Here is a 24,429-nt window from a genome sequence, read left to right as displayed (position 1 = left end):
GGGGGGGGTTAACAAGGCAGAGATAGCATTAAATGTGGCCTAACCCCTCAGCTGCTATCACACTGGTCTATTACAGAGCAATGAACTGGCACCATTAGAGAGGTTACGGGTCTTGAAATAGAGGTCACCACACAGTATTAATATTCATATCATGATAGAGGAGCTGGAATGAAAGGAGAAATAAAAAACAGAGAAATGAAGAAAGCAACGTTTTGCAGTATTGAATATCTTAAAAAAAGATTTTCTAGGAAACACGAACACAGGAGACAGGAGTAGATTTACTGAAGGTAACAAAACCACACACACACACACACACACACACACACACACACACACACACACAATTGCACTGTTAAACAGAGTGGAGATCAGGAGCAAGAAAAATAAAATTATTTCAATAATACAATACAAAGACTCAGAGGGGAAATGGAGAGATGTGCTGCTGGGAGAACATGATAAACAGAGACAGGAGATGAGAGAGGCTGATGTACAGATGTGTCCCAGAATCAAATTTAGTTAGACGTACGTCATTTCACACACCACACACAATATATTCCACATTCAGATCCGCAGACAGAAGAGGCAGTAGACAAACATCTGATTTATTCACTCGACTCGCACTTTCTCTCTCCATTAATCTGCCTTGCTTTCTCTTCCTTTCCCTTCCTCAGCATCTTTCCCCGCGCTGTTCCCTCTTTGTTGTAGTATTCCCTGTGTTTGTCGCTCTCTCCCCTCTCTGCCTTCCTGCCTCTCATCCTGTCTTCCTGTCTAAACACACCTTGAGGTTTCCCCCTTCCCAGCACAAGGCCAAATGGCATCTGAGCTAACCACACATTCATCCCTTCAGCGTAATACACCAGAGCCACTGCGGTGCATGTATGCTGTTAGGATGACGATATTGCAGGATTATTACATTTCATCCACAGTAGAAATACACACATGCATGGACTCACGAACACATAAATACAGGCAGTGCTGCTTACTTCTCCAGAGCGGCTGCTACATCCTGAAGACCCTGAGGGCTGGTGTTGTTTTTATCCCAGATCACAGTCCTGTACAATAAAAAACAAAAAACCCACTCACAATGTGACAGAAGCAAAAAAATCCAATGTTCTTTTTCACAGTGATCGACAAAATTATTCCTCAAAAAAGACGTGTGTGGGTTTCAATGCACATAGCAGCACAATAGCGGTACCATTATTCTCACACTACATTCTGTGACCACACAATATAATAGAACTTGTATAATATATATAAAACTGTATTTCATGCCTTTTATTAAATTTGTAGTTTATATCATTTTATTGGTAACACTTTACTTTAATTCTCTATTTATCTTTTTTTTTTTTTTGATAATTGGTGTGTAACACACTCTGGATACTGCAAGTAGACATTAGCATTTATGTATGTTTTTGCCAACAAATTTAACAGGCTGGTGTATAAAGAGACAATGAATGACAATTTAATAGAAGAAGTCATTAATGTTGACCAATGCTATACATGAAGAAACACAAAAATGTGTTAATATCTACAATTACCATTTATTGTCTGTATACTGCTTAGAAATGCTAAGAGAGAGGAAGGTTTTAAAGTTATTTCATTTCATCTCATTTTAATTGTTTTACTGACCTTTATTGACCATAATTGACAGCCATGTGACATACCCCGTGACCGCTGAACATACTGCACACTCACCTGAGTTTGGAGTTGATCTGCAGCGCCTTGGCCAGCATCTTGGCTCCCATGTCGCCCATGGCGTTCCCGCTGATGTCGAGTCTGGTGAGCGAGGAGTTGCTGCCGAGGGCGTTGAGAACGATGGTGAGATCGCTCTTTAGTTTGGAGTCCGCTAGAGACAAGGAGGTGAGGGGCTGTGGAGGGCAGGAGGAGAAGAAGAGAATCAAGTGTTGAGGGTTTGTATGATGAGAACAAAAGGCAAATTATAATCACACTGTGTGTTATATCTGGTGTGTGACTGACAGTGTTACAGGACAGCAGGGCAGTCTCAGGGTTTATCTGCCACCTGCAGGCTTTTCAATAGTGGCAGAATTGATGAGCATCCCTCCAGTTGTGTGTGTTTACTCGGCTTTAGCTTCACCAGTGAGCATTCAGAAAGGAGCTTTCTGGGCTCTTGTTTTATACCACTGCCAACTTTAACAAAAGCTGTTATTGCATTTTGTCATTGAGAGCATTAATATTCCTTCAAGCAGTGCCAGCTTGTTTTCCTGTAATAGTGTCCTTGAATTTATTCCCTGTAAGTGGATGCCTTGTTTTCTTCTTTATTTAGCTTAATGCTGACTCTGTGTCCTACACCCACCCTGTGATCTTTGGCACTTCTCTAGAGAAAGTGTGAGCATGCAGTCAGGCATTACTATCAGAGTTCACAGCAACTTTCACGACATTACAAAAGTCTGTGAAGCTTTTTAAAATTAGCTTAAACTATAAAAAGAATATTTTCTTCATATTCAGAAGCTTTAAGGATTCATTCCCTGTCTACAATTTTAGAATATTGTCATTACCAGAACTATAAATCTAGAGGTTCCATATTTATATACCGCAATTATACTGCATTTAAACTCTATGTTCCTGCGGGGGCTTGTGATTCAAGAGGGCAAACCCCAATTAAACATTTATCAAAGGGTCATGTGGACTTGCAAGAGAGTCTAAAATGTCAGTGACATTATCATTCAAAGCTCCACGGGGCAAAATGAAACATTCATCACTGGACCAGGTGGATATGTCTTTGTGATGTGAGAGTGACACGAGGGTTTACAAATCCCCAACAGCGTCCGTCTGTTCACCAGGTTTGAGCTGCTCTGTGATGAATGCCCTTTACACAGCTGGAGACTGCTGTGATGATCTGCTTTGTACAGGCCAGTCATTTCACTGTCTGCTGAGTCACTTGCTTTTTTTCTTTTACTTTTTTCTACATTAGAGCGATGATACAGGTACATTGGCTTAACAAAAAGGAAAAACCAATGTCCCTTTTACTTTGTATGTGCTCTACAGTGCTGTTTCATTGCAAAGGTGAAGGATTAAGATTTTATACTTTAGTTAAATACCACAATTTAAAAATAATGCATTCAGAATCTTAAGTAAAAAGACATGAACATTAATGGAAAAATGTACTTATATTCCTAAAAGTACAAATACTTATTTTGCATGCAAAATGAGCTCTGTCTCTGAGTTACATGATCATATATCATACTATTTGACTATTATTATTATTGGGCAGTAACATATAAACTGCTTTTGAATGCCATAGCTGGCTGTGGTTTAGTTGTTTCATATAGTGTTGAGTGGCTTAATTCGCTGTATAACGACATATTGTTTTTATAAAACTGTAAAAATCACTTAACGTTAAGGACATGTATCTAGTGGATATCACATAAAAAGAATGGCTTCCTGTGTAACAGGATCTAAATATGATTCTGGATGGGAGACTCCATGTGGATTAACAGAGGACGTCATATTCTGCAGATGCAAAAGCACACAGCAATGCAGGAAACCCTCATAGTAAGCTCTGTGAGCTCAGATGGTTTTATAGAGGTCGACTACTGCGGGCATCTGTCTATGTGTGTGGTGATGAGTGTGTGGAGAAACAGCATCAACATGGTTATATGGGCAGAAAATTACTTTTTTTATGTCTTGTCTGAGGATGCGGAGAGAATTATTTACTGCCTGCATGTGTTCATGTGGGGCACACAGCAGACATTAAACATGCAAATTTAAATAGGTACAAGTTTATGCACCAGTAGCTACGGTAGCTAATTCTTCCTCCAGTGCTGTAAAGAAGAAAAGAGATCCTTATCACTGGGTTCCCTCACTGTCAACAGCTAAACAAGAATAAAAACTTAAAAAGCAGTGCACAACGAACATCTGGTTGTCACAGTAAATGCAGAAGAAGAGAAGTCTATGATAGCAAGATCTGTCGTAGAGTAAAAATAATTGCTATGGCTGATGCTACAACATTTTCAGCCCCTGTCAATCACTAGAAATCATGAAATTATTACCCTGGATATGCATGCACATCTCATTTAATCAAATCAAGAAAATGAGAAACTGTAACCCAAGACATGCAAATAAAAGTGACCTTTTACCACAGACAAATTAACCCATTTAATGTCTGTCCGTAAAATGATGAATTGTGTTTAATATTGTGATGAAACTCGTGTGTACTGCAGTGTGTGTTCAGCAATATAATATCCTATCTCTCCACTACAGTCTGCACTGGTTCTGCAAAAGGGAAGATGGTACGCTACTACTGATTATTCTATATAAAACACTTAAGAATTGTTATTATCACTGTCTGGCAGGAAAAAGTGGGGCTGTGCTGTTGTTCTTCTGTTAATTTTTCCTTCAGATGCTCTTCTCCTCTTCTATATCTTCTTCTCTAGCTGCTAACATTCACAAGCATGGGCTGATAATTACATTATGTTTTCTCTTGGGCTTTGTATAAAGTTTGTATATGGAATAAATATGCACCGTGTTATTTGTTTATCACAGCCCTTTCTGCAAGTAGAACAATGTGGTTCTCATTTAGGTTTTTACTCTGCTACAGCATTGTTAATTACTCTTTGATATCTCTATTCCACCAGGGGTTTTATTCTTTTAAGGCGCTCTGTGAATTCTCATTAAGATCTTCATTAATTTATGAAGACTGATCCTGGTGAATTAGTGAAGCAGACACCTTCTCACTGATAAAACACAGAATAGAGTTTGTTTTTTGTTTATCTGTTTATATTCTGGCAGTTAAGAGCTATGCCAGGTCTAACTGTCTGGACTCACGCCCGGACACAGAAACACAACAGGGTAAATGTGCTGCCTGGAGCTGTGTGTGTGTGTGTGTGTGTCTCTCACACTCTGTATGTGTGTTTATGCATGTTTTCCGGGATACACACGGCGAAAAAAGGTCAGGGTGTACTACTGAATAAAATTTGAAACTTACAGTCTCGCTACAGGCCTTCATTTAACACACTGTGCACCTTAGAGATACTACTCCCAGGCCTCTGCTCTAAACAAACCTCTGCACTCTGAACTTCTTAAGAAAAAAACCCTTCTGAGATCAGCTGTCCTGTGCATATTACAAAAAACTTCAATTCCTTCCACCTTCATTTTCATTTCCTCCCTATCTGCCATTTATACATCCTTTGACCCACCACTTTTAACCTCTTTTTTCACCATCCATCCATTAAGTTTCTCCCTCCTTTCCTTCTTTCTTTGTATTCCAGTGTTCACCTGCACAGCCAGATAACCAGCTCATACACATGCTCCATCTTCTTATGCACATAATAACACACACACACACACACACACACACACACACACACACGCACATACACACACGCACACAAAAACAGACTACAAGCACCAAGAGACCAATCCAGCACAGAGCAGCTCAATAGGACCATCAATCTAGCACATCCAGCACTGTGGGAGACAAAGAGAGGCAGGCACTGGGGCAAAATTTGTTACACCTCCCATGATGGAGAGAGAGATAAAAGGAGCGAGATGGATTGAGGGACGGGAAGGAGGGGAAATGGCTTGAAGCTGGAGATTGCTTTGTTTTCGCTTCAGGTTTTTCTGAAAAAGCTATGGAAGAAAATGACCACTTACCCAGCATCTTTTAATGTCTATATAATACCCCATTAGATATTGATCGACACCCTGGATCGAGCAGAGATGGTTTTCATGAGCATAATAAAAAGTTATGGTACTTAGTTTAAATACTTGGGTCATAATCCCATGAGCTCTGGCGTACTATACTTTGGTGGTTTCCCTTTGTAGTGCAATAACCCACCCACAACTCACTTTTACTACCACTTTAAAACTAATTAAATGACATAGATTAGATTTAACAAAAAGTTATACCCAAGTGTTGTGTGTAGCACATGGTTTTCCATCAATTTGATCAACGCAAGTAAATTCTATTCGCACCACCCTCCACTGGGGAGGTTGGAGGTCAGCTGTAGAGTAGCTGGTGGAGATTCAGTAATTTGCTTCAGCCGGTTAGATGCTCGCTGATACAGGATTTGGACCTGAGGCATCTGTTTGGAGGACGCACTCTGTTAACAATAGGCTAGAGCTCCTGACAAAGCAAAACATACAGTAGAAGGAAATTAAAAACTCACCGACTCCTCCTCTTGAATCATGTGAACCAGACAGTCCAGCACCGGAGCGAGGTTTCTAAATAACGTAGAGCAAAGACAGGATGAGAAACTGAAGAGAATCCACGTGATGAAAATGATACTCACAGAGAGAGAACAATCTTTTGAAAAATGCTCAAGTCTAGAAAATCTCTGAATTTTATTGTTTGATGTTAGCTGTTTTTTTTTGGCCCACTGACGGGCATGTAATGACATGGTCTTTTGTTATCCACAACAGACCAAGCCAAATCGTTCAAACCACAACCAAACCAATCCCAGGACTAACCACTAAGGTGTCTCTCATAGCCGCATACTGTACGTGTCCACTGTGTGTGCACCCTCTCCTCCTGCCCTGTATTCTTACTTTGACTTTATGTTGTTGAAGTTCTTGCCCAGAGAGAGGTGTCTGATGGAGCGGTTCTTGGCCAACCACACCAGCAGAGTGGACAGGTCTGAGTCCAGGCCTGCGGGTACAGAAATAGGTTAGAAATTATGAAAATAAGGTTGATTTTTGTTAGCTGGGTTTCCACAGCTTTAGAGTTAATTAGGTTTGAAAAGCTCATTAAATACATGCTACAATATGCATGGAAGCTGCCATCTCACCATTGTCAGAGATATCTAGGCTGGAGATGTTTGGGATCTCAGCAATACAACCTTCAAGGATCTGAGAACCTCCTGACCGCAGCTGTAAAGACGGGGGGTAAGGTACATCAGACACAATGTAGAACAGTCTATCTCACTGTAAGTAACCTCTGTAAAACTGCAATTCTTCAACTGCTTGCTGCACTATTGTTGGAACAAGACAAACTCCAACACTGACTGCAAAGTTGATGCACAGTGGAGGCTTGACCTCTTCTTCTTCCTCCACTGTGCAAATTCAACAAAACAACATTCAAGGATCTATGAACCTGTATGCACAAGATTCTTTAGGTGAAACATGCAACTAAAGATGGAAATGTGTCGGACAGTTTTACAGTATGAAGAGAAACTTGTGGTATTAGATGATTAACATGATAATGGCAAATAACAACACAGATCATCCAGAACAACTGCAGCTGCAACTGTTACTTGTAAATTTAATCATTTCCTTCCTAGTGAAATACTGTGTAAAAATGGACCCAGAGAAGAACAAGATCAGCGGGGAAAAAAAGTATCTGCCAAAACAGACGTGCAAATAAAAATAAGGAAGAATGAAATGTTAATTATTAAGAGTCAGTACATTAGTACTTACACAATGGCCAAGCTTACAGAGGCATTAGGGGGAAAGAACAGCATGTCAGACCAAGCCAACAATTACCAACAACAAAACTCACAGATGCTTAATGATCACTGTTCTATTCACACACACCCACACCCACCCACCCACATACACACACACACACACACACACACATCAAAGGCGCACGCAATTACACAAACACACTCAACAGGGAGTCCTTATTTTGTACGCTGTCAACCCACTCAAGGCACAGTTCTGGGCTGTCTCCACCAAACGGTTCATTAAGGCTTTGAAAAAGGACAGAACGTATCTCTCCCCCCCCCCGCAGCTTCAGTTTGCGAAGATTTCTATGGGAATCTGGAATTGGATTTCCTGTGTAATTTGTATTCATGTGTTATCTTTAGCAATCCCATTGAATCTGCAGCAAGCTGTCTTTATCTGTTTGAGCAGGGATGTAGGGCGACGAGCTGGTGTGCGTCTGTGCGTGTGAGAGAGTTATGATGAAACAATTAGAGAGAGAAACTGAACACCCCCCCCCCCCCCCCCAACTTTGCCCTTCCCTCTCTGTGTTCATCTCTGCCAAGTATTCCATTATACAGCCTCTTAACAGCGTCACTGGCCTGTCAGAGGGTTTTGGAGTGGATCCTAAAAAGCTTGCATTGGATGAATATTGCCTCCAAACTATAAAAAAAAAAAAACCACACTTAAAACTTTATCTGAGAAGAGCACCTACACCAACGCTACTAATACTAGAAACAGGAATCAAACAAAACCAGTGTCACCCTAAAATCCACTAGAAGCTGCGGGATCCTTAGTTCTAAGCTCCTCTACACTTAAGTCATCTCTAATGAAGGTCAGGGGATTTAACTTGTCACATTAAAATTTGATTTTAGAAGTGTGTTCATATCATTCACATAATTTCATATTCATTTTGAACATGGTTTGGAAAAGTTCTCAGATTCCTGCTTGCCTTGCACACATTGACAAGCTGCATTGCAAAACTAGAAAGGCTTTGATCTGGATTTTGAGTATGCATAGAGACACCCCACCCCCCCGGTCCCCCAACTCCTCAATATGAACGAATGAACCCTGCCGAAAGAGTAAAAATCCACTGAGAAGCCACAAGGGAATGATCCATCATGAGCCAGGCACAAATGGACACATTGTAAAATGATATCTTGACTTTTAATCAAATGATTTATGATGGAAAATGATGTGCAGTGTATCTCTGCGGATCTCACCTCGCAGCAGCTGAGGTCTAGAGATACGTCCTTCAGATTGGGGTTACTGGCCAGACCAAGCAGGAGTGCCCTAAAACAGTATTATTACAGGCAGTTAAAATGAAAAAAGTGAAAGGTATTCAGCAATATAATTCAGCTTTTTATCATGACACTAAGTGTTAGTAGAGTACATGTGTAATGCATGTGTACATCCACGTTTCTATGGATGAGTTATATTTTGTTCTGTTTTGTCAAATTTGTGACTATTTGTTCTCAAAACAATAGTAATTTTACTTTAAGTAAGAAAAAAAGGTTCAGTGTCACAGTTAGTCAGAGCTGTAGCGGCTGCTCGCTGTGATAAAGGTTTATTTTTTCTGTACCTTTAAAAGCTTTAAATGATGACATAGGTAGTAAAATAAGAGGAGGAACAAGAACAAAGTGTATGATCACAGAGAATGTGGGACACAAGAAGCTTCTCCTCACAGACACATTAAATGTGAATGAATTGTTGTCTCACTTGAGGGCCTCTGGTGGCAGCTTGGTTCCTGACACGTTGATGGAGCTGAGAGACATGGCACTGCTGAAGAAATGCTTGAATGATGGCGGCACCTCTTTGCCTTTCCTACTGAAAGAGGAGGAAATAAAATCATATTAGACGGATACACCGATTATCAACTTTACAAGCAATTTTTAAGGCTTTTTTTGATCTAATACCATACAAGCCTCAATGATGAAGTTCCTTAAGCTGACCTGAGATTCAGGCAAACATTAAGCTTTTATTACTCTTGCCATGGCCTAAAAGCCCGTGACCCATTTTAGGTTTTATCTACTCTTCAAGAAATCGTTTTAACTGCACAAAAAGGGAACAGAGGGGATTTTCAAAAAGGCAGAATCAGTTTAGGTCCCAGATGTACAATAACCCTCTCCCACCTCTGCCAGTATGTGCACTCACATTCTCCACTCTCAATTCTTTTTCTTCCCTCCACTGCTACTACACTCACATCCTCTCCTCCTCTCCCCCTACTCTCTCACCTTTTCTCTGCCCCCACCCCCCACCCATCCCTATCTTCTGCCCCCCTCTTCCCTTGATGAAGTCCTCAACTCCCTAGAGACAGACTGGAAAGAGAGATAATAATGGGAAGATAACTCCACCCATCACCCATCTGTTATACACACACACACACACACACACACACACACACACACAGGCACTGAAATTTAAACAGTCTTGAATCTTGCACATCTACAAACTCAACAAATGCACAAGCACACACACGTACGCACACACTTGTCGTCCTGATCCTGTATTTTATCTTGTCTGTAATAGCATGTTGTCACCAGCAGGTGTCACACACCAACATACAGACTACATGGTTAGAGCTCACGGTCATGTCTGGTCAAATCTGAATTTTAGGGCAAAGTCCTACATTAAGCTTGACTAGCCCTGGATAGATGCTGTATAAGCAACTTACTGTAAACACAGCAAGAAACTGGTTGATGGGTTATGGACAAAAGCCAATCTCCCATCACTCACATGATGTGAGATGTCTTTGTATAAATTTCATATTAAAACAAAGAGATCTTTTTCTTGCTAAAAATTAAGAATTGAACTGTTTAGGAGTGAGAAGACAGTTCAATTGGGCTTCTCCTTTAATTTCACCGAGGTGACTCATTTTTAAAATCTCTTCTTTAACGCTATCATAACCACAGCTGTACTTTTGTAGCTGTTTGACCAATTCTTTAAGTGAATTCCTACTGTAGTTGCCTTGTTTATTACTTATATTACACTGTTTGTTTTTATTATATCACACTTTTTTATTGTTAATCTCCTATTGTGCAACTGTCTGCCTTCAGTTAAAGCATGCAAAAGTCATGCAAAATGTACTCTTGATCGATAAACCTTGGAGGAACGAAACTAAACAACAAAAGAATTTTCCTCTTCATCATCAGGTACCTGGTGGTAAAACTCAGATGAGTTCTCACCTGTGAGGGAAGATGCTCTTTGACACGTTGAGAACAGAGAGGTGTTGGACCGAACCTCGCAGCAGAGCAGAGCAAACCTGGAATACACACGCAATGTGTCACTGTAACATCTCAACTGTATAAACTGTCTCAAGTATTGAGACAGTTTAAATCCTTATTTTGAAAATTTTAATATCAATTACTTTTTTTTTTGCACCTTCCAACCCTGTTGCGTGTATACATGTCTGCAAATGTGTTTATATGTGGCTGCACGTGAGAGCGACAGAATATGATTTCAGAGCTAATCAATATCTTCAATGACAGGCTGACAGCTGGCTACATCTCAGACTAATCAATAAGCTGTACTGGCTCTCAGACCCACATCAATATATCACACACAGTATTCTGACAACTACACAAGCAGCAGACAACAACTCAGATTGAGTGGGTGTATAAAATTGGATTACATTCGCTGCAACACAGATGTTAATGGCTGGCACTTCATCTTACAATGCAGTATAATGAGATATAACCCTAGTTGCAGGCTGTTTATTTAGGGACTCATTCGTAGGGGTCTCACTATTATAAAACTGTATCTCTTTACTCATTTATTCCCTCTGAGCACCAGGTGGGATTATCATATCAGTGGGTGCCTCCCGACTCACCTGGTCCAATGAGCAGTCAGTGTTGGAGAGGTCAAGGGTTACCAGGCTGTTGGGTTGACCAAGGAAGTGGCAGAAATGCTAGAAAAAAGAGCATCAAACAAACCACAGCACAGAGCGTTACAAAACAGAAGATGAGACCGCGTTAATGTAGAGGGGCGTAACCATTCATCTGTAAAGTATGTTAGTCGACTGCTGTGTTGTTGACCATAGTGAGAAAGCACTTCTCATGTGCTGCTGTAGATTACTGTTTCTGATTTATTCTCCTACTTTTGAGTTTCTACCATCTGTCTCCTCTTTCCTCATCAATTTTCATTCATACCTTTCCTGCCTCTCCATCATTTCTGATTTCCCACATCAAACCTCTTATCATTTCATACGTCACCAGATCTTTTCAATCAGTTGCTAGATGCTCTTTTTAAAGAAAAACTGAGATTCTGTCTCTCAGACAAACTGGCTTATTCCATATAGTGTAGTACAAAAGACATTATTCATTTCCGTATTTGGAAATCCAGCTTCATCTAGTAATAGGAGTAAATGTTTTCCCGTAGTTTTCCTGCAGACAAATTAAAGGACTCTACATTTTGGTTAATACATTGTTTCACTTTCTTGCCTAGAGTTGGACTGACTTGATTGGTGTGTCTGTGCAGTAAATATGAATCTAGCTAAGCTAGAGCTAAGAGGGGAAAAAGGGGGAAAGAACTAGCTTAGCTCTGTCAGGTAACAAAGACTGCCTACCAGCACCTACAAAGCTCCCCCCTTTACTCAGTGATCTGTAGAAGCTGTTTCCCCTGCTTCCAGTTCTTGTGCTGCATGTAGGCCAGATCATATTTACTGAACAGATGTGAGAGTGGTATTGATCTTTTCATCTAACTCTTGCTAAGAAAGTGAATAAGCATGATTCCCATAATACTAACCTTGATGCTTGTATATATCATGATTTATTGTCCAGCTACAAATACAGTAAATCCCTGCGATAGGTGTGATTGTGTGTGCTAGACTGGATTCTGATTTGTAACGCCACAGTAAAGAGTTTCTCCCACATCTCAGTATCTGTGCTCTGAACAGACGTTGAATGTCCCAAGTTGATGCTCTGCTACAGAGTGACTTGCTAACTGATTTATAACGGTCTGAAAAGGCCTCCCCATATCTACTGCACTGAACTGTTTCAATCAATTAAGCGTTATTGATACCAGCTCTGAGAAGGATTAGAAACTGTGTGTGTTTGTGCGTATGTACCTGCATGTCGTCTCCTCGGAGGATATTCCCTGAGAGGTCCAGATGGACCAGGCTGCTGGGGATGGACGGGTTGGCACTCAGTGACTGGCAAAGGCTGTTCACCCCTACAACACACACACACACACACACACACACACACACACACACACACACACACACACACATGCACACACAGTGTCAGCATTATCTCAACCCTCAAGTCTCCCCCTGATGTCTTGACAGCATATTGAAGGAAATAGCAGAGGAAATGAGAAGTGGGTGAAGACAGGAAAGAACAGGAGCAGAATGCAGAGTGAATGCATGGAAAAGTGAAAAGAGAAGGCCTTCTCATGGTCGTGTAAATGTTATGCTACGCCTTTGGCTGTGTCACGCTATGTTGAGCTGTTTTATATATTCTTAAAAACAGTTTTTAAATGTCATAAGATAATTTATGAACATTAAATTAATAAAAGCAGGAATCTGTAATTAATAATGATGTAAAATGAAGCTCTGAGCAGCCACATTACGAGCTGTATTTTGACATACAACTGATAAAATGTGTTAACCCGTGTAACATCTATCACATGGCTGACACACTGAACTTGCACTTTTAATAAAGTCCTGACTCTGACTCTGTGAATGAAGGCGTGACAGTCGGGTGACTGATTTGATTAAGAGATACAGATGAAAAGAGATGCAATAAAGGAAAAATGAAAGAAACACACAGGAAAAAATAAAGATGATTAAGAAAAGGAATATTTGTTGTATTCAAGATTTTCATATCAAATGCAAAGGATTCAACTTACTCAAGTTACATTCAGCTGAAACTAAAATTCAAACAGCTGAATTACAAGCTACATCAAAAAAAAAATATCAGTGTTAAAAAAAGAATAAAATGTCCTCAATCCTCTACATCTGCTCTGAGCATTGGGGGCTTTTGGGGGTTTGGATTATGGATCGGGCCTTTAGCGAGACGAGCAGGGCTCAGTTAAAACAGCGCAGCCCTCTCACCAACCCTACACTGAGGAATATGATAGCTCTTCATTGATTGCCTGAGAGCAGAGCATGTTTACAGTGAGTCCCTACAGATGGTGCCTGGTGCTGCAGCACTTTGGATGACAACCAAGAGGAAATTTTTACCTGCAAGTGACAACAGCCACATTTAATCTGGAAATTATGCAGTTTTTATTTTTTATCTGCCAGAATAGCCTCTGCACAACCAACTTCACGGCATTTCATTTAAGGACATTAGTGCAGAAGGATTTTTTCACAATGCCAAGAAGTTGTGGTTCTGGTGACTGAAGGAAAGTGATCTACTGAATAACATTTATGCAAATGAAAACATGCATATTGTTTAGACTGGCTTTGTGCACTCACACATTGATAATCCACCCCCACCCCCCCATCCCCCACCCCACCCCACACTCAGTGGTAATAGTGCAATAATTAAGTGTCATTTGCATCCCAGTGTTAGGTGTGATCAGATTAGTGGAACATGTGAATTGCATGAGATCGCAGAGCCTGTAAAAAGCCAGCTGATCACAAAGCAGCATTTACATATTATTTTTTAAATAAAATCAACCAACTTTATCTCAGATTCTCCCAAGTTTTTATTTACCATTCACCAGTTTGAGCAGCTTTACTTGTAACAAATGACAGGGGAAGACAGCACATACCTTTGGGTGATAGTGAGGTTTTGGAAAAGTTTAAATGCTTTAGTCCCATTCGAAGTTTGGCAAACTGAGAACCCAGGGAGGAGATACCTGCAGCAGGAGAGGGGAAACAGAGAGACGATGTCACTTCTCTCCCATGGGGCTGCTGTAGCTTCATTCATTGACAGCCAGCGTGACTATTGCTATTATAACTTCTCACCTCTAAATGCAAAACTACTTTGCACATTTATTCAACAGTGTATGTCCTCATCTGACTTCTTTCTTTCATTCTTTCATTAAAATCCAGCCTCATTTTAAAACAGGTTGCAGCATTGATTTAGCACTGACAAATCCTGCTTGAAATTAAAACAGATAACAATACACACAAATCTCAAGGGGGAAACAACAATGTGGCTGAATTTATCCCTTTAATTATTTTCTTATGTTTGTTTTGGAGAAGGAGCCTCCTTTTGCTCCAGTAAAATATCTGCAGTATGTAATCAGCCACAGTAACTAGTAAACAGGTAAAACAGCTTCACTTGAAAAAAACACCTGAAAAGATGAATATATAAAGATCTATCAAGGCCAAATGATGAAGTCAAAATGACAGTAAATATGATATTATTCTTAAAATGAAAAGATCATTGTGGTGTTGTATGTTTACATGCGACTGCCTGAATGTATCTTTAATTTATGTGTCCTGGATAGAATAACAGGCCTTAGGCTAGAGGCGATGAAACATTAAACCTGTTGCACTCTCTGCACTGTATCAAGGGAACCTAAACTGAATATACTGTATATTAACATACCTAACACCTCTGACGGACTGGTACAGTACATATTCAGTGCCAAATAAAAAATGTTTTGCATTTTAAACTTGGCATGTGATACCTGACTATTGATTGACGTTTTATGGATTCAATATTTCACTTTAGGAGAATTACTTTTCACACATGATATCCATAACTGACTTTCTTACTCATGCTAGTAGATCATACAAACCAACAGACTGACAAATCACCATGTGCAATAATTTAATTCACTATCTGTGCAATATCACTTATCTACTGCTATTTTCCTGTTTTTGTGATATTAAATGCTTAATTGTACAAACTATATTATAATATTTTTTATCTTTTTTAAGTACTTGATATTGTTTATTCACAGTTTTTCTTTCTTTGTACTGCCCACTTTGCTGCTGTAACATTGCAAATTTCAGTACAGTCATACGGGAGATAAAAGAAACCGTTGGGATTCTCGACCAGCCGTTGAGAATAAATTACAGAGGGGAGTATAACAGACCAGAGATGAGTACATTAGACTAGATTAGAGCAGGTATCATACCTCTGTCCTCCAGCGGATTGTTGGCAAGATTAATGTTGGTGAGTCCTGAGCTGGGGTTGTGGGCCAGGGCAGCAGCTAGCTTCTGGGCAAAATCACTGTTGAGTGACAAAGAGCATATCCATAATGTGTGTATGACCAATGTGCTGTACATGTGCAACTTATCAAAGTGCTTTGGCAACATAACTATCTAAACCCAGCCATACCCAGAAGCAAGGCTGAATATAGGTACATTAGCACTGAATTTCTTTGTGTAATTTGTAAAAATAGCTATAAAATGTGTTTTGCAAGACTAAAATCTTTTTAACAGCTAAATAAACAGAAACAGCATCAAGCAATCCAGCATGTCAGCACTGAGACGAACAACAAAGCTGGACCAGAAGTGCAATATAGAACCATTCCTCTCATAGAACATAGTCCTCTGCAGAGCTGCTGCAGTTGTATAAGTCTATATATGTACAGAACATTTTTACCATTGCAACTTCATATTGGCTTAAAAGTCTGAATTTTGTTATCCTGACAATATCTATAAATGTGCAACATTTACTTTGGTTACAAAGTTTTCTATTGCTTTGATATTTAATCAATTGTTTTATTAAAAAGATCTTCAATATTATATGAAATTAAATCAAATGTCAGACAGTACAGTTTCACATTTTATTTCAAAATCTTGCAATTTAGAATTGCACTGTCAGAAAGTTAGGAGACTTTGATTGATAGATTGACGCAACTTTTAATTTAGTCACTAGAATGGATTCATCTCCAAAAAGCCTGAATACTACATTTCCCATGATGCAGGGTACCGTCTGCAATTGAGCTCAAGTTGAAATATATACTAGTACTAGTGCTAGTACTTATATATAAGTACATATACTTTTCTCGCGCTTGATGGAGCTCTGCCGCAGGTTTCACATGCTGAGTGGTGATCCTCGTTACAAGTAAGTTGACCTCGACGTGTTAAATCATTGAAGTGCGATTTTAATAGCTTGCATGAACTTACGTTTTGAGTCCTGCGTTGTCCAGAACCAACTCTTCCAGTCGACTGGATCGAGATACCACCCTGAGGATCTGCTCACACACATCTGCAGACTGGAGACACACACACACGAAACAGATGCAAGTTAAACTTGAGTTACACATACATTTGTGGGTAATAATGAATTAAAATAAGGAAAAATAAACATGCACACATAGAGAAAAGAAAATTTACCATTTTTGTGTTCTCTATAAAATAGCAGATGTATGAGTGATATGAAAGGTGAGAAACAGACACAGTCTTACATATTATGCATCTCACATTCACAGCTGAGCAGCGGCAGTCTTATCTCACTGATCCATTTAGTGCTTTTCTTCATCACTTTTGATTAAACGTATAAAAAAGATACTAATTAACTGAACCAGCTCTGAGGCTTACGTTCCTATTTTATCGGGAACAGTAAACCTTGTACTGAAACTTTCAAGGTCATGTGACTAACACAGAAATTTACTTTTGGGACACATGATGTTCCCGCAAGTGTTCCTGTGCAAAATGCGGTGAAACCACTATGGGAAGCTGTTCATTGATGCTAATTAAAGCTGTACTGTGGCATGTAAAATAAAAAAAATAAAAAAGCAGCAGTAAATTCCATCTCTTCCACTTAAAGAGCATTTATGCGTGACAAGGAGAGACTGGGGAGAGCAGAGTCTGGACACTTAAGAGGGAGAAACTTGTCTCGCCTCTGTGGTCTCAACACCACAGGAGAGGAGGTGAGTTGAGGAAGCAAAAGCACTCATATTTAGATAAAAATTAAAAATTCAACAGTTCCATGTCGGTGCCCTGCCCAGATATTCGCTGACCCAGTTCACTGTGTGCTGTGTCATACCCAGACACATACACACCCACACATTCCTCTTTTGCTACAGTGTTACAGTAAATCTCTAATTATCTGCTCAGACTCTCAACACAAACATTTTCCATCGTAACAACTGAACTTTAGTGGATCATTGTGTTGTTGTTATTCTTTGTCATTGACATTCCTGCTATGAGGGACTGTTTCTTTCAGCCAGCTGCCTCAGTGAGGCCAAAACACTGGCGACTTTGTCCCAGACTGTTATCTACAGCGACGGGGAGAGAAAGAGGGGAGGAAAGGAGAGAGGGATAATGGAGAGAGAAAGAGACAGCGAGAGGGAGAGACAGAAGAAAGGGACTGTTGTTCACATGTTTACTCTGGGAAACTGTGAGTATTACAGAAGAGGAATAAGAATGATGGCGGGCAGTGGGGGATGACATAATACAGAAAAAGGAGATTTGAGGGTAGTGAGGGATGAAATAGAGAAAAAGAAGAGAGAGAGCGGTTGGTTGCAGCCTTACAGAGAGGCAGAGAGGCGCACAAAGAGGTCTGTATTTTCCACAAGACTCACAACAAAACTGCTGGGTGACACTGGCAGCGTGTCTATTGCACCATTTACCACTCATTAAATAACAGTCTTGTCATGCTGTGCTACTCTGACCCAAGGTCCTGCTGAAATATCACACGCTTTTACACACACGCACACGCACACACACACACACGCTGTGTGATCATGAGGTGATCAGAAGGCAAGGCCTCTTATCTCTGCTGTCTTTTCCTCTTCTTCTCCTCTTTTCTCATTAATGATTGCATCTTGATTATACACCACGACACAAACAGCTTGATTGAACTGAGGACGAGCAGCGTAATCCTCGCTGTGATAGCCGGCTGTGTGTGTGTTGTGTGTGTGTGTGTGTGTGTGTGTGTGTGTGTGTGTGTGTATGTGTATTATATTATCCAGTCCACTGCATTGAGATATTCCTTATCTGTTTGTAGAGATAGTTGGATTGTGATTTAAGCCTGAGGCTTGTGAATTTAATGTTCCACGTCCCCCTTTCATTCACTTTTTCTTTTCTTCGTTTTTTATGCTCCGCAGACATATCTTTTTAGATATTCCTAATGCGACTGTATGGTTCACCAGCACGGATACAATAGTTCAGGCTGATGGGCAGTGTTGCCCTTGAGTTGAACTTTTGCATGTCAATAGATTTGGCAGGAACATCAACTGACTAACTGCTGGTTGTGGAAAGTAAAAACTTGTTTCCCAAGCGTGTCTGTCTCCTACTCTGCCTTCATTCGTCAGATCTAAATTCTCTTGCCAAACACCTTCTGACTAATTTCCCGACTCATCTGACACCTCTCCCTCTCACTGACCTCTACACTGACCTTCATGTTTTTGTCTCACTGCTCCGTTTGCTGTCAACACTTTCTCTTTTTCCCTCTGTGTTCCACTTCTTCTTTCTAACTTGTTATTGTTCCCATTGGCACAGGATAAAAAAAAATTCAAAATCATGCTCCAGAGCACATCCCTGAGGCCTTTGTTTCTCCAGTTTCTCTGTTATCACCTGCAAACACGCACACTTGGGGAAAAAGGAAAAAAAGGGAAGTATATTTTCCTTAAAAACACCCAGAGGAGACTTTGTCGCACTTTATAGATCTGGCTCAAACACAAGTCAGACGCTGTTCAAACAGTGGCATCTGTGGCTAACATCACCAAAATACACTCTATAAAACATCTGAAAAAGCATCCGCTCAAACCTTACTAACACACAACCCTATGCATCCATTATAATACACACTACCCTGCGATAGAAAAGACACATGTTAGACACAGGCTGCACATGTGCCTGCGTAAGGGTTTGTCACTAGATATGTGCACAGCATGGGGAGGGGCAGGATTTTAAAATTCAATACAAAAGGAATTGTCTGTGACGGAGGCATGAGATAATTGTTTGGACTGAGGAAGCTGCGTGTGGTAATTGGTGAGACTGAGCGAAGCGTCAAGACGAGAGATTTAGTGATGGAGTGCTGCAGGGGGGGCAGCAGCCTGAGACATTGAGCCCCTTTGTCTCGTTAGGATTAAGAGTCTTATCACACAAGAACATTGGACTGATCCTCAGTCAACAGACAAGAGGGAAGGTGGAAGAAACAAAGGAGAGATATTCTGGACAGTCAGAAACATACAGCTACACACACTGTTAGGCAAAGGTAGAGTAGAGGGAGAGATGGAAAAGTTAACAGACAGAGAAGGACAGAGGCGATAGATACCATAAATATATAATATAGGAAGAGACAAAAACAGAAATAAAATGCATAAACAAGTAAAACATGTCAGAACAGCTAAAACAATTAGGTGCTTAATCAGTTAGTCAATAAACAGAACACTGTCCTGAAACGATGTTGACGATTATTTGTTTCAGTAATCTTTAAGAAAAAATGCCAAAAATTATGTTCCAGCTCCTAAAATGTGAATATTTGCTGATTTAATTTATTTTATGACATGAAACTGAATATATTTGGGTTTATGAGCAGATTAATAAATAATAATAAAAACTTTAGCTGCAGCCCTAAATGTCAGATAAATAATGTCGGCTGCCTTTTGGACAACAACGCAGAAAACACTGCAGTGAGGAGTAGAGTGGTAAGGAAGTGAGAAGCAGGACCTTTACAAAGGTGACAGGAACAGAGAAGAATCTGACAGACAGGCAGGGACACTCACACACTCACACACTCTCACACACTCTCTCACACTCTCTCACACTCTCTCACTCACACACACACACACACACACAGAGACACAGAGACCCACAGAGACACACAGCAAGATTAAATATAGTTATTTTGTCATTTTGTGGCAGCATTAACGAACATTAACCGTTTATCCAGCATCATGATTAAACATGTATAGTAATATAAGGTTAATATAAGTACTGTGAAAGAACTACTGGAATGGGAAGAGGTAATAAAACCTATTCATTGCCTTTGGTGTTAAGGGACACACTACGCCCTATTATTTATATGATTGCAGAGAAGTCTGTGTGTTTAGTTTAAAAGGACAGAGTTCGTGAGACAGTGGTTCGAACAGACAAGCGTGGAATGAGGTTGGAAGACAGTGAGACATACGGGAAGAGGTTGGCGAGAACGGGGACTGACCAGTTTGTAGTCCTTTGTGGAGAGCTTGGTGAACCACTGGTTAAACTCAAGGACTGCTATTATGGCCACCAGATCCCTGAGGAGGAGACAAAAGGTCATAGCTGGAAAAAAATATTCTTCTTCATCAGTATCACCTTCGACTATGTGGTGACTTCAGCATTTTTACGTTACAACATAAATCATGTCACACGTACAATACCTCTTGTTTCTTTTGTATGGTACCATGTGGCCTTTATCTGTGTTTTCTCTTCATCTTTTCTCTTTATCTTATGGTTACATTTTGTCTCACCTGTTTTCCAGATGGCTGAAGTCCTGCAGATTTAGTTCTCTGGTGTCTTGTGTCAAATAGATGGTGTCTACATCCTGGAAAGGAAACAATTAATCGCAGCTGATATTAACAAACGTGTGCTATTAAAAAAAGCATCTGCTCGCTCTTGATGAGTCATATACAAACAAGAAATTGCACAGAGCAGATGAAATATACACAGCAGAGAAGAAGTCATTTCATTTTGGATGAAGAGAAGCAGGAGCTTGGAGAAGATCTTCAGAAATATAGAGATATATATTCATGCACTGTTGTGGCTGTCGTTTTTATCAAAGGGCTTTATGCAGTTTAATGTCACCCAGCCAAAAGCACTGAAGCATAGCTGAACCGGGATCTGTCAATCCTGTACAACTGCATAAAAGAATGTAAATGATACTCACCCACTGCACCTCTTCTCTGTAAGGCAACCCCAACCAGTCACAAACACATCTGTACATCTGAGAAAACCCACCTGCACAACAGAGACGGAAAACCCAACAAAAAAAAAATAATTTACAGGAAATTTGGGCAAAGATTCTACAAAAATGCACATAACTTAAAACTAAAATCAATGTATAAACAAACTATGATTGCTTTAATTAACTATGTAAAACTACAATAGCACTGATGTTAAACACTCTATAACTGACTCTGTGCACACATCACACATACATTAGAGCAAATGTTTTGTAGAAAGTAAACACAGTCACAGATTTCTTACCACAGGGTCCAGGTTCAGCAGGCTTGTTGCTCTCCCACAGAGTCTGCAGAGAGGTCAGCCTGTCTGGAGGCTCCATGCAGAGCTTCTTCATCACTTTGCTGAGAAAAGAAGACGAATGAAAACATAATTCAGTCATTCCATTTCTATATTGTAGCTGGTGAAATTTTAAAAAACATATCCTCCACTCCCGTTAAAAGATTTTCAATCAAGCAGCTCCAGGCTAATTTCTCGCTGTCTTACTTGTCAATGGACATTTACCAAGCAAGCAATCAGGGAGTCGCTGCACTGCAGAGTGCTCCAATAATGGTAAATGAAGCTAACTGAACTACACAACTTAATGTTTGATGGAAAATAAAAAAAAAGAGCATTTGCAACATAGAATTGATTGGAGCGCAGAAGAACAAATGACTGCCTCTCAGTCAACTCAAAGACTTTGTCCTGTTCACAAGACGAGGTTATAAAAGTTTATGGTTTTACATCTGTATTCATTTCTGCATTTATATTCATGCTTCCTGTTCGCACCAAAATATATCAAATGGGATTCACATCCGCATTACAATGCCTGTAAGTATCTGGTTTTTTGGATATTAAATACAGTATTCTGTAGCTCTTATCCTCAACCAAGTGAAACATGTAAAGATCAGGTTCACAAATGACATGCAAAATCAACAGAACAGCAAAATGAAATTAATTACTGGTTCAAATCTCTACACGACTTGACAGGCACATTAGCATCATAATAACTCCACAAAGAAAGGCATAAATTCTTGTACACACGTACAGAAGCTAAACTCACCTAGGCGGTAGACCAGGACATATCCTCAGCAGGCAGTTTCCTATGTGAGCGACGACCTCATTAACCTCATCTGAAGAGAGCAGCTTCAGAGAGAAGGAGCCACGCTCGTACTCTATCAGCAGCTAAAAGAACACAACATTGATCAGTGATTCACACTGGCATGCATGGTTGTAACTTCACCTGCTTCAATCACAGTTATACTTAATTTAGTTTGTAAAATGTCATCTTTCTTTCCTTTACACTTTTCCATCCACTACGCCTGTCTACTTTCAAAAAAATAAAAATCTACTGGAAAAGGATAGTTCTTCCTTTCCTTTTGATATTCAACTTTTCTCCCCAGGTACTTCTATGTATCTAGCCACTGAATTTACCCAGAAATAATATGAATAACGCCCTCTATCCACTCAACTACATCTTCATCCCACATCTTTGCATGAAGTAAAAATGAAGATTTAATGACATTTACCAAGACTAGCTAACAATCTCAGCATTTGACGTAATTATGCAAATGCTGATGTAAGGTGAGATATGCCTCCTCTATAGGCCAAAATTAACATAATCCTAGATGGTACAGGAGGCCATCAGTCAAGATATTAAGAGGACTGAAATCTCTTGAGATGAGTGGGAGAGAGGTTGCGCTGCAGGAACAGTGTGGTTTGTGACAGATTATCATATTTTGTAGGTAGATCCTGCAGACTGACAGCTAGCCAGCTCTGGTCAAAAAGCCAAATTGAGGCTCTCTCCAGATGGGAAACATCCAACTCAGAGAGATTTTGGTGTCACATATGTTAATGAGTTTTTTTTCAGGATTATACAAGGCTTTGTGATGTGTTCTCAGCCATCTTCTGAGTTTTGTGTCTCCTTTACTCACTAAAGCGTCTGCTGTGATGACAACCACTGTCCTTAAACTTGAGGGTATCAGCAAACATCCACTCTGCCGAAGTGTCCCTAAACAAGACACTGAATCCTGAGCACCTGTCCTGTAGCTGACCATGACCTTTCACTGGAGACAAGTTAATGCACAAAAGTAGTAGTGTTGATCCCTGTACCACTGATAGATCTGCTACTTTACAGTAGGGATTTGAGGTGAAAATAATACCTGGTAACCTTATAGAGAATTCCTCTGATTGGATTTGTTAGAAAAATGTAGCTCTCAAGAACCAAACTGAAATGAACTCTTATCACATTATAACCCTTTACTCTATGCTGCTTTAGTTGTTAGTGTTTTAGCATCAAGTTTTGTCTGTTTTAAAACTACCATGACCTCTATGTCTTTTTTTTTACTTGGCTTTTCTGTCATTGTAAATTAGTTTCATGTAGGTACTCACGCAGGTAACAATCCTCCTGAATGCATAAAAACAGCATAATTACAAAAATGCACTTACCTGCTTACTTGTGGAGAGTTAGGTGAGAAGATTGATACCACTCTTATTTCTATGCGCTGAGTGTGGAGTTTGAGCTAGCTGACGCCTAGCTTACCGAAAAGACTGGCAAGGCTAGGTTAGCTGCTAGGAAGCAGCTAACCTAGCCTTGTCCAGACTTAATGAATATGCCATTGTATCTCATTTGTTTAGTCTGCACACTAACAGAAATGTAAAGTCAACGATGTTAGGCAGAGTTACGTGGTGTAGAGGGGCAGGAGGGACGGGGGTTTGGAGGTAGCAAGGCTAGCCGCTTCCCCCTGCTTCCAGTCTTTATGCTACGCTAAGCTAATTGCGTCCCGGCTCCAGCTCCAGCTCCATACTTAACGCATGAGACATGAGAGTGGTATCGATCTTTTCATCCAACACTTGGCAAGGACACAAATAAGCTAATTTCCCAAAATGTTTAGCTATTGCTTCAATATTTAGTCCGAACGTGCTTTTGGACTACAGTTCTGTACCTGAGTAGGCTTGTTACAAGCGATCCCCTGGATCTCCAGATAATTAAAGGAGTGTTCCACCTAAAAAAGAGCACAGAAATCACCATTAAAATACTTAAAATGCCACTATTAAATCAATGGGTGATATAGTTAATGGAGGCACATTACAAGAAAAATTATGCATGACAGTCTACTAAACACTGACATTATTTAACCTAATTATCAGAGAAAGGAAAGCTGCTTATATTTTAGTGTGAACATGGGTGTAAGTATTTGAATGAATGAATGAATGAATGAATGTGTAAGTGTGGTGTTAGTGTGCTTGTGTGAGATCTTACAGTGGCCAAT

The 24,429-nt window shown here is 40.0% G+C and overlaps 1 protein-coding gene across 2 annotated transcripts in view; it reads right to left on the bottom strand.

Annotated features, from left to right (window-relative positions):
- LOC111657210 (F-actin-uncapping protein LRRC16A) overlaps nucleotides 1-24,429 on the bottom strand; it is an 85,364-nt gene that overhangs the window by 22,375 nt on the left and 38,560 nt on the right. Inside the window, exons 4-22 of one of the 2 annotated variants that reach the window (XM_087174828.1) lie at nucleotides 24,103-24,162; nucleotides 22,221-22,342; nucleotides 21,425-21,522; nucleotides 21,105-21,175; nucleotides 20,689-20,762; nucleotides 20,400-20,475; nucleotides 16,418-16,506; nucleotides 15,421-15,515; nucleotides 14,101-14,187; nucleotides 12,446-12,549; nucleotides 11,210-11,287; nucleotides 10,566-10,642; nucleotides 9,100-9,204; nucleotides 8,604-8,673; nucleotides 6,747-6,828; nucleotides 6,508-6,607; nucleotides 6,129-6,183; nucleotides 1,696-1,868; nucleotides 984-1,052 (exon numbers count right to left, since the gene is read on the bottom strand). In XM_087174828.1, coding sequence (XP_087030954.1) covers nucleotides 984-1,052; nucleotides 1,696-1,868; nucleotides 6,129-6,183; nucleotides 6,508-6,607; nucleotides 6,747-6,828; nucleotides 8,604-8,673; nucleotides 9,100-9,204; nucleotides 10,566-10,642; nucleotides 11,210-11,287; nucleotides 12,446-12,549; nucleotides 14,101-14,187; nucleotides 15,421-15,515; nucleotides 16,418-16,506; nucleotides 20,400-20,475; nucleotides 20,689-20,762; nucleotides 21,105-21,175; nucleotides 21,425-21,522; nucleotides 22,221-22,342; nucleotides 24,103-24,162 — 1,685 coding nt within the window. Of the gene's footprint in view, nucleotides 1-983; nucleotides 1,053-1,695; nucleotides 1,869-6,128; nucleotides 6,184-6,507; nucleotides 6,608-6,746; nucleotides 6,829-8,603; nucleotides 8,674-9,099; nucleotides 9,208-10,565; nucleotides 10,643-11,209; nucleotides 11,288-12,445; nucleotides 12,550-14,100; nucleotides 14,188-15,420; nucleotides 15,516-16,417; nucleotides 16,507-20,399; nucleotides 20,476-20,688; nucleotides 20,763-21,104; nucleotides 21,176-21,424; nucleotides 21,523-22,220; nucleotides 22,343-24,102; nucleotides 24,163-24,429 lie in introns of both variants that reach the window. The other variant, XM_087174827.1, reaches the window with a different exon arrangement.

The sequence above is a fragment of the Seriola lalandi genome, unplaced genomic scaffold (assembly GCF_002814215.2).
Source record: "Seriola lalandi dorsalis isolate HSWRI2012SDOR001 ecotype SW California unplaced genomic scaffold, Sedor1 jcf7180002054387, whole genome shotgun sequence".
Lineage (NCBI taxonomy): Eukaryota > Metazoa > Chordata > Actinopteri > Carangiformes > Carangidae > Seriola > Seriola lalandi.
Note: the sequence above shows the minus strand (reverse complement) of the source record. Positions and strands in the feature narration are given on the sequence as shown.